This window comes from Asparagus officinalis, chromosome 5 (assembly GCF_001876935.1).
Source record: "Asparagus officinalis chromosome 5, Aspof.V1, whole genome shotgun sequence".
Taxonomy (NCBI): domain Eukaryota; kingdom Viridiplantae; phylum Streptophyta; class Magnoliopsida; order Asparagales; family Asparagaceae; genus Asparagus; species Asparagus officinalis.
Genome location: NC_033798.1, coordinates 105,865,663 through 105,876,456, shown reverse-complemented (window position 1 = coordinate 105,876,456; position 10,794 = coordinate 105,865,663). Strand labels below are relative to the sequence as shown.

Genomic DNA, 10,794 nt, shown 5'->3' with positions numbered 1-10,794 from the left:
TTAAGACTTGTTTAATTGTTGGTTTTCTTAAAGTAGTTGCCACTTGTTTGGGATTATCATCACGAGCATGATGGCTCGCATGCATAGCTGATAGCTGAAGGTGGGGACTGCATCAATTAGTTCTAAAGGGAGTTTAGATGCAAATTCTCTTCTACATTTGGGGTCATTCTCAAAATGTGTCTTTATTTATCAAAGTATTATTAATTGACGAAGACTTGGTATTATTATTAATTGGTTCGTATTTTTGTTTTTCCATCACATACACATTGACTATCACTATATTCGTAAATTAATGAAAATGCGGATCGAGATGACTTCTTTTGATATAATTCGTACGTCCTACACCGGTTATAGTAGATCAATATTGTGATTACTTGCTAGGTTTTGATATTTTGAAGGATATGATCATATTAATTCATTTTTGATGTACTAGCCAACAGAGTTTCTTGTAAGCTTGTATCATTTCGTTCAATAAAGAATTGTTATTTTAAGTTAACAAAGCCACAATAATTGGCTCTTCTCTGATAGAGAAAGATCAAATTGATTTATCCTACGGGATGCTGGCAATAACACTGAGAAGGGTAGGGTTCCTATATTTGGTTACAGCTCTATAATAATCATAATGTCCTCTAGCTTTACCATGATTGCAACATTGCTTTAATTATATGATGTAACATATCTCAAGTTGGATCGCATAAAGCCTTCAAGTTCCCAGCATTTTTTCCTACTCAGTGTTCATTACAATCTCAGAGACAAATACTCAGACTAGAGAACCAATCCTATAAGTTTTGTCTAGTGCATAGTTGGTGCATTAATAGCTGTCTACCGTTGAATCAACGGAAGCAGAAGGACTCCAGGATTATAGAGATTGGATCACGTACGTTCAATATAGGATTAATTGCGGATGAACTCAATGTAGTTCTACTGTCGCAGATAGACCCACCGAGTGAAATTATTTTTTAACTCTTACTCATGGAGATCTACTTGTCAAGGAATGATTTTCTCATTTTCTGAGGGTAAAAGGTTCAAAAGGTTTTCACTCAGGGGTCCACTCTCAAACAATAGAACAATAGGGGGTCTATTCGGTTGGGGAATTTTAGTCTCCCCGCGTACGATCTTCGCAACTCAGAAGCCAACCCACAATCAAGAAGAAGAACACCGAGATTTATGTGGTTTGGTCGACCAATTTCGACTTACGTCCACAGGGCAACAATACGAGAAATCCACTATATATTAGGGAGAACTACAAGAGGAACCGCTCAACTCTCGTCTCTCAATCTCTCAACCTCACATACATAATCAACTCTCATATTCTCTCCAAAGCCATCTCTTTACAATCTTTTGAACGCACAAAGACCGCGAAACCCTCTCCCAATGATGTAATCTTTTGCACGGACAAAGACTACGAAACCCTCGCCTCTCGTATAATATTCTTGAATCAGGCTACGCCCTCCCTATATTACAAGAATATTGGCTCTCTCTTCTCTGCTTGGTTTTTCCTCCAACAATAGAAGAATATATATAGGGAAATCAAAATTCTATCTCTAGCCTAACTTCTCAATTAGAATAGGATTCAAACTCCTAATCATAATGAGACACAATCTTCTAATTATGATAGATTTCTAACTCTATCTAATTCTCATGAAGTTATACAAAGAATCAAAAATATAATCCCAACTTATTTGCAACTGAGTGATAGTATCCGCAATTAACCCTTCAATTTATGATTACACGGAAACAAATTCCAGTTTAGTAACTGGAATGAAGATGATGAAATATGAGATAGACCTCCACTTTTTTTGTAAGTAATGATGCTGTAATTGATGCTGCGATTGAACTGGATGACACTTTTTTGTGACAGCAAAGAATAATTTATAGGCACTACAATATGCATCCTGAAGTAGTGACATAAATCCATATATAGATAAATCAGCTGATGATTTTGTTTTAGATTTTGCATTCGAGGTTTATTCGAGTATATTTCTCTGCTACATCCACTATTGATATTTGAAGGAATCACATCAATATATGCACCTCTTTGATTAATTACCTCCCTTATGAAATTTGTACTAATTTAAGCTTGGCTTAGTGATGGGGTGGTCTAGGAGACCCATCATTAGGAGGCCTTCTCAAGAGAATGTCAGAAGGTAAGTCCTTGCCCTTAACCACCTCCTGATAGACAGCAACCTATCCTCCTCCTCTTCAGTTGACAAGCCTTCCTGGTCTCTCTCCGCATCCAAGAGCTTCTCACTTAAATCCTTATACTCATTCTTAGTTGATGGAGGTACTCGTTACCCTTTCACTTCCATAGTTTGGAACAAATTATTGCCTAGCAAAGTTCAGTTCTTCTCCTGGTTACTGAGTTTGAACAGATTGAAGACTAAGGACAGATTGACTTCCCAAGGTTGGTTATATGACACTTCATGTGTTTTTGCAATGCAGAAGAATCCCATAACCATCTGTTCCTTTCTTGTATCCTTGCCAGCCAAGTCTGGCCCCAGCTCTTGTCGAGGATTGGCATCAGTGCAATTCCTCCTGATATCCCTTAGTGCTTTGCATTATGTTCCGACAGTTCAGTCCATGCTTCTGTGCGTCTTCTCTGGGGCATCTGTTTTCCTACAGTCTGTTGGATCCTATGGACAGCTCGCAATGATCGCATCTTCTCTAACTCAATCACCTCTTCTCATCAAATCATCTCCAAGGCAGTTTACTTTAGTTATTCTTTTCTGGGCAGGTGCTTCTTCTTCTAAGAAGGCAATCAAGTTGAAGAACATCATTCGTACCTCTGGGCTGGCGGATATTATCGAATCTAGTGAGGACAACAGCGACATCCCTTGAGTTGCGGTTATAGCTCTTTGATAATTTTGTTTTTTTTTTCGTTATGTCAGTAGTTGTATTTATTATATAGACATTTACTAGTGATTGGTATTTTACTCTACCTTGGAGTTGTTGCTCCAATCACCAGTAGATATCTACTTTTGTAATCCTCTTTTGCACTTATATTATTATCAAGGAGTTGTTGCTCCAATCACCAGTAGATATCTACTTTTGTAATCCTCTTTTGCACTTATATTATTATCAATGATAGGGCTCGTTGCCCTATTTTACATTTCTACTTTTGTAATCCTCTTTTGCACTTATATTATTATCAATGATAGGGCTCGTTGCCCTATTTTACATTAAAAAAAAAGCTTAGCTTAGTAGGAGAGAAGCTAAAGTAGTATGAGGGACAAAAACAAAAAAAAAAACATTTTTGGTAGGAGATTTTTAGAAGGGAAAGGAATGTGAGGTAGAGTCAAGTAAGAAAAGAAAAAAGCGAAAATGAATTAGAAAGTAAAAAGTGAAAAAATTCCTCCTATTTGAAGGGACAATGTGAAGAGGAATAAAAATTTATATTGTAGGACCTTTACATTTTCATATATTTTGCATAATTACCCACTTATTTTTCATTGTTCAAATATCATCTCTCTCCACTTATTTTTCATTGTTCAAATGTCATCTCTCTCCACTTATTTTTCATTGTTCAAATATGGGTATTATTGTATTTTAACTAACTAAACACATCATCTCCTTTCTACCCCCTCAACCAAATAATAAAATGTTTGCATCTCCTTGCACCTCATCTCACCCTCCCTCCAAAAGAATAAGAAGCACAAGAGATATATATGTTCTTCCTTGCATCTCCTTGCACCTCCCCTTCCCTTCTCATACTTCCTGCCAAATCAAGCCTTAGTGGGAATAGCAGACAGAATGTTCGGATGAAAGCAAAAGCATGTGTTAGATCTTTACACCGAACCAAAATCAATTTTTGATTAGCTTTAAGCTATTGTACAAGCTGTATGCTAAGCTTGCAGTTCTATCTGTGTCTAAATAGCAAATTCGATGATGCTTTTGATTTGGTTATTATTCTCCAAATTAAGTGACTAAGGACTTATTGGAAAGTCCTATCTATCTAGATTTTAGAAATCAAACCATTCATGATTTGAATTTTTCTAGAGAGAGTTATCTGCATTTAAGTGAAGATTGTTTAGTTCACCCGAAAATCAGGATTCATGAATTATGTTATTGTAGATGCATGCGTATATTAGATTTGAAGAGTCTTTGCATCAAATGCGTTGAGTCTAAAGTACTATTTTGTGTAGTATAAATATCCATGTTTTCTACAAGTTTGTATAAGTCATTCAAATCAAAGTAAAATCCTCTTAGTGAATTCCTCTTTTAATTAATTTTATCTTATTCGAGTGAGTTTGTGAGAATGTCCACCAACTTCCAACATAAGCATCCTTATGAACATTTTATATTTGATATAGATATCACTAGCAACCTCTTCGATCTGTATTTGGCATGTTTGGTTGTTTTGTGTAAAACCCTTGAAAAGCTTTGTAGCTGGTAATCGAACCGTCCGCATAGGCCTAACAAACCACATAAGCCTAACAAACTACAATGTATATCTATGCAAAACAGTTCAACATGGAGGGGATTGCGTAGGGATTGGGTTCCTCTACTCATCAATATTGGCTCCTAAAATTTGCTAATGCATCTTCACCTTTCATTTTGTGGGACCATTTTTCATTTTGTGCTTATCCATAAAATGAAAGGTGGAGATGCATTAGCAAATGTTAGGAATCACTATTGATGAGTAGAGGATCCCAATCCATTGCGTAGAGCTTGCCACCTGAGATTTTTAATGGCCACATTATCCTACTATTTGCCTAAAGAAATGAGGTAATTGCTTGAAAGCTACTAGCATGACAGCCAAAGTAACATCCAAGCCACCAAACCCGTCCGAATAAACACGCCCATAACAACAGGGAAAAGTTTTTTGCTTTTTTTTTTTATCTCGCACTTACTTCCATGTTTCGTGCTTCTCTTTTACTACCAAAATACCAAATTCGAGTAAATGGGTCCCCCCATGGTCTTGGTTCACGACATACACATCTACAGACCAATGTTTGAGGGACTGAACTAAGAGCTATGAAACCTCGAAGTTATGCGACACCTGCCCAAGATAACTGTACGCGCTAGCGCTAGCGCTAGCGCTAGCGCTAGCGCTAGCGCTAGCGCTTGGAAATCAACCCAAATAAGATTTTGTTTATTCTATTTTAATAAAAGCATTCCTTTAATAATCCCGAATATTATGACATGCTGCCATTCAGGCAAAAGTATATAAAAAAAAAAAAGGTTGATCGTATATAAGCTTTATGTTGAGAACAGGAAGCGTGCGTGCGTATAATCTGACAAAGGGATTAAAAAGAGTTAGCAGCATAAATCCTCCCACTGACTAATTACCACTTAATTACTTTAATATTTATACGAATTATTCTTCAATCCCTTTTATTAAATCCACTCATGGATTTAAAACTTCCCAACATGATATAATTACAAGATGCAATCCCCGTCACCTTTCCCCCCACCTTTTTTCCAGAGAAATCCCCGTCGCAATTGCCTCAATGTTGCTGGTACGGTCTGAACCTGAGCTGTACATTGGGTCCCAGTTCGACACAGAGCCCAGTAGTGGGGCCCAATGGCGAGGCGGAAAGCACCAAGCCCGTGGGCCCGGATGTCGACGAATAAGTCAGATTTGTGGGGCACAAAGCCTGCCGCAGTCTCTCCCACTCTCTGGTGGCATACGACGGAAACACCTGAGACACGTGGGCACACTGATCGCTGCTCTAAGGTGATCTGGACCGTTATTTTATTTTGACTCGGATGAGATTTTTAAGTTGGCGGAGCACGGCACACCAGTGTACTGTTGTCCTAGCTTTGGCGGAGAATCCGACCGCACGCAGGGAGGTACGCAGCATATACGCATCCGTACTCCGCAGGAGAATGGGGTATCACCTGTAAATCACCGCATGCGTTCTAAATTTAAGCGGCGAGATGGGGCTCCGTAGAAAACCACCGTGAGCTTGAAAATCATTATTATTTAAAACCCACTATCATATCTATTCCTTTATACAAATAAGAGGATTAGAGATTCATTATTCATGCTACAGTAAATGCTACAGTAGCATTTACTGCAGCATCATTACTGGAGCTAATAATTAATTAAAAATAATACTGTAGCACACGGGTATACTGTAGCATTTGAAAGGTACTATAGCAGAGCGGGATACTGTAGCACTTTCAAAATTCAAATCATGCCATATTAAAAAAGCGGGATTACTGTAGCAAAAAAAAAATACCGTGCTTTGCACGGACCACAAACTAGTTTAGTGGAATTCTTCTATACGATCTAGCTTTATCACTTAAATATGAAATGTACAGTGATGACAGGAGATATTATACACTTTTCAATTATCATCTAATTAGAAATTATCTAATGTAGACCTCAAGAACAATTAAAACTGAAATTAAAGCGATGATAAAGTAAAATTAAAACTAGGTCTCAATGACCATGCATGCAATTTTAGTGGTGTTTGTTCACACTTTGCTCCATGTGGCTCTGCCAATGTTTTTACGAAACAATTTAAGTAGAAATATTAAGTTGTTAAACTCTTGACGTAAAGTCTCTATTTGCCTTTCCTAATTTTTAATATAGGATTACAGTTTTGAGTCTCAATTGTCAATACTATATAGGTATTGCACAAAAGTAAGTTGCTTTAATTGCAGAGGCAGATTTGTCCTGTCACTATATATTTTCGAGTAATATAAAAATTTATTACATAAATAATTTGTAAAACGTAAAAATATAGATAAAGCATTTACTGATTATCTTATAAGTCATTCAAACTGGAGAAGATTAATTTTGTTTATCTATATCGAATCAGGTATTTTAGGATCATCTCATTTGTTTTTGGTTGCCTTCTCTTTAGAAGTGTGTAGTTTGAGAAGACCAATTAATTGTATAATTCTCTTAGGTGATCGGTGAAGTTCCCTAATTAAGAAATCATAGAAAAATGGTTATTAATCCTTAATAAGCTGGATGGAGAATCGAATTAAACACGAGTCGTAATCAAAGCATGCACACAGTTAGGCCCAAATCAACAAACCTAGTAACTATTTATATAGCCAAAAAGTTGTTTAACTATTTAATTAGCTTGATATGATATGAACCCAATAGGGCAACGACAAGTGACGACCCATAATTACTCAAACAACACCATAATTGATAACTTTGATCCATAATGAAAGACATCATCTCAAGATGAGCCATCCCCTCCATTAAAAGCACACTCTTGTTAGCCCATAGTTTTTAGGCAGCAAAATGATATCACCAACAACTCTTGTCTACCCCCCAAACAAATCATGACCTTAATCCTCCTAGTTTTGAAAACTTTGTACTATGAGGATTAGTGTGTACTTGTGAGGAGTCAAATACGCACTGGCCAATCCCATCGCTAGAGAGTGCCTTCCTATTATAATAGCAAACAAGCAAACAAGCGTAAAGGTAATGTGTATGTGTTGTGTATTTTTGAGCCACATCCCTTGAGATCCAATTAAACGAAAGAGAATAAGGGAAGAGAGACCCACTGCCTTTTCTCTCGGCCCCCCCCCCCGCCGGCCCCCAAATAAGTTAGGGAGGGCTTGCACGCATACATTTATGCCACTGGGACCCTTTTATTGATAAGTTCACATCCATATTATCAAATTAGATGAGAGGGGTTAGGGGCACACCCCCAACCACATCTCCAACCATACCCTCTCTCTTGCTACAATACATTGGGGCCCACATGAGATGTTTTAAAAATCGCATGTGGGTCCCAGTGCACTGTAGCAAGAGAGGGGACGTGGTTGGAGGTGTGCCCCTATCATTTTTCAAATTAGATCTCTCCACATTATTGAGAATGTTTGGCAATTTTAGATTATAATTTATTTAGATTATAATTATAAATGTATTATAAGCCATGTGAGTTATAATCCATAGTATTTGATAAATTTAGTGTATTATAATATATTTTCAATAGTAGAGTGTCTGGCAAATGGATGGATTATAATTCGTTATTATCGTCAAAATGATAAAAAATGACATGGCTTATAATCTAACAAAAAGAACATGATTTAAATTTTTTTTGAAATAGTATGGGTATATATGTCTTTTACTTGTTCAAATCTTGTGACTTATAGTTCATCAGAAAATAAGCTAAGATACCATAGCTTATTTGATGATGGATTATAAGCCAAAATAATATACTTGTCAAACATCTATGAGAGGAACTTCTGAAGTGTTAAATATAGAAAGTATTATGAGAGGCAATCTCCTTAATTTCTTTTCACCTTTTTTATTTGCAAAATGCAACCCTGCCTTGGGTTTGTGAAGAATGAATTTTAAAAAAATCATTTCATTTATTGTATGAAGATAATGCATAGATATTACACTCTGATCTCTTTCGTTAAAAAAGATGTTTGGACTTTTAAGTATATGTCTAATTCCTCTCACTCGCTAAAAGAGACGGATCTCTTAAATCATTTGTCTAACTCGTAGACATGTGATATCACGCTCCTCCACATAACACAATCCGTAGTTTATTCGATATCCATGCTAAAAGTGACCAGAATAAAAATATCATACGCTTGGAAAAGTAATTATGAGATATTTTTTATCTATATGACTTGGGTATTTTATTCTAATTTTTAACAGTAATAATTTCGTAAACCATAACTGAAAATTAATCCAAATATTGTCTTTTTTTCCAATCATAAATAATTATGTCTCTCCCCCTCCCATAAAAAAGCCTAGCCTAGCAAACACCCAGCCCAGAAGAAGATTAAAAAAAAAGATAAACGAAGGTCAATACGTAATAGCACTGAGATATTGTAACCCAACGAACCCTAATAAACAAAACTTTCCATCATCAACCAAATCACAAAAAATTAAAAAACAATAAAAGAAAAGAACATTTGTGTAGTGGATCTCCCCCTCTCTAAATTACTCATTATTACGACTTCACCCTCCTCCCTCCTATAAATACCCCTACCCTTTCTCCTCTTACCCAAAAACAAACCCACACTCCTCCGCCTAAACAAATTAAAAGATTCAGAGACTCAAATATAAACCACAAAAAAAGAGAGGAAATTCAAACAAAAATGAGAACTACTATAGGCTTCAGTGCACCATCATCATCATCAACATCATCATCACCTCCTCCATTAAGTCAGACAATAACCCATCATCCTTCAATCTCCTCTCACTCAGCGTGGCACTCTCCGGTCCCTTACCTCTTCGGGGGCCTAGCCGCCATGCTCGGCTTAATTGCCTTCGCCCTCCTCATCCTTGCTTGCTCGTACTGGAAGCTCTCCGGCTACCTCGACTCCGGCGAAGATTCCGGCGATGCCCAGAACGGCGGAGGAGACGACGGTGATAAGGAGGATGAGAAGCCGACTTTTTTGGCGACGCCCATTTCGAGCAGGGCGTCGTCGTTTGGGGATAACGGAGGGAGTGTTGTTGATGGGGAGAGTAGTAACGGTGACTGTAACGGTGACGGTGGCGGTGGGGCTGAGGAGAAGAAGATGGAGAGCTTGAGTGCAGAGGAGGAGCAGAATAGCGAAGTAAATGACCAAAATAGACATGAAGCTCAAGGGCAGTGAGAGCTTTTCTCTTTCTTCGTTTTCTTTTTTTTTTCTTTTTTTTATTTTTTTGGTGGATTATTGTGAGTTTCGGGAGTAGTTGTTTGATAGCTGGACTGGTTCAGGTCTTTTTATTTTATTTTTATTTCCTGTGCATTCGATTTAAATTAGTCGACAGAAAATGTAAATTTTTGAGGGGAATGGGAGAAGGGGAAAGTGTTTGTTTTGCGCATCTCTTGTGCTGAATTTTACATTGGAATCCTATTCTTAAGAGAACTCACATATTTAGCTTAAATTTCTTATTTGCTGAATAAACGAGGCTTGAAAAAACAAACTGTTCTGATTTGATTCATTCGTACGTGTACAAGCAGAAGCGAAATATCCAAATCATCTCATTAATTTTTCCTGTATACATCATAACAGTCGAACTACGTGCTAGTTTGTTGTGATAGAGTTTGTGTGCTGTATGAATACGGCCCAATTGTTACTTTTAAAATTTATTGTATAAAGTTAGAACTTTATTTGTGGAGATTGGATCCAAAGTATCAAGCGTGTACGCAAATGCTTTTTTTTTTGCGTTGGAAGGATTATTAACGCCATTTCTGCAAGAGGCCAGGTATTTTCTAGTGTAGAAGACAAGGTGTAGCTTGTGAATTATTTTCTACTTAATTTTTTTATTAAGTTATTTTACACTTTATCAGTATCAATAGTTTGTGAAGAGGGAATAAAGAGGAGAGAGAAGTAAGTGAGAGCGATGAAGCTTTTGCTTTAACTCCCCGCCCCCCCCCCCATACAAATTTTTCAAAGGGATAGACGTCATCATCTTTTTTTTTTATTTTCCCCACCCTGGCTATCTGCTCATCAAGTGGAGGATACGGAGAGGCAGGATGTGACGCGAAGGCGGAGAAGGGAAGTGAGTGGACTCCAACGTATCTCGATGAGCTTCTCGGGAACGCGGCGACGCGAATGAGACAAAGTCCGTAACGGGGAAATGATTTCCCGTTGCGCTCTTTTGTTCCTTTTCTCAAAACGGAATGCTGGGTTAGTATTTTTTTATTTTTTTAATTTAATTTTTATTTTTTTGCATGATTGTGGGCTACGAAAAGACAATTATGTAAAAATTAGACAAGTAACTGAAACCAACAATCTTACTACGAAATCATGTTTGCTATATCCACTTCCAAATAGTAATTTTGGGAGTTGGATTGCCGAAAATGCCCTTTTGATGTTGAGGGTGTTTCTGGAATGGACTTGGCCTGTTTTGGTTTGGGAGAAGGGCAATTTAGT

General features: G+C 37.3%; 2 protein-coding genes across 2 annotated transcripts; both read left to right on the top strand.

The window, feature by feature from the left end:
• Positions 1,987-2,988, top strand: LOC109843248. The gene is made up of 2 exons (XM_020412177.1): positions 1,987-2,284; positions 2,443-2,988. The coding sequence occupies exons 1-2, from the start codon at positions 2,279-2,281 to the stop codon at positions 2,836-2,838; spliced, it is 402 nt and encodes a 133-aa protein (XP_020267766.1). The 5' UTR covers positions 1,987-2,278; the 3' UTR covers positions 2,839-2,988.
• LOC109842302 (protein GLUTAMINE DUMPER 1) lies at positions 9,028-9,528 on the top strand. The gene has a single exon (XM_020411198.1). It carries the CDS (start codon positions 9,028-9,030, stop codon positions 9,526-9,528), a length of 501 nt encoding a protein of 166 aa, XP_020266787.1.

Bases quoted from the DNA above. Each gene is read 5' to 3' on its own strand.
- LOC109842302 (XM_020411198.1), top strand. From the start codon at position 9,028: ATGAGAACTACTATAGGCTTCAGTGCACCATCATCATCATCAACATCA.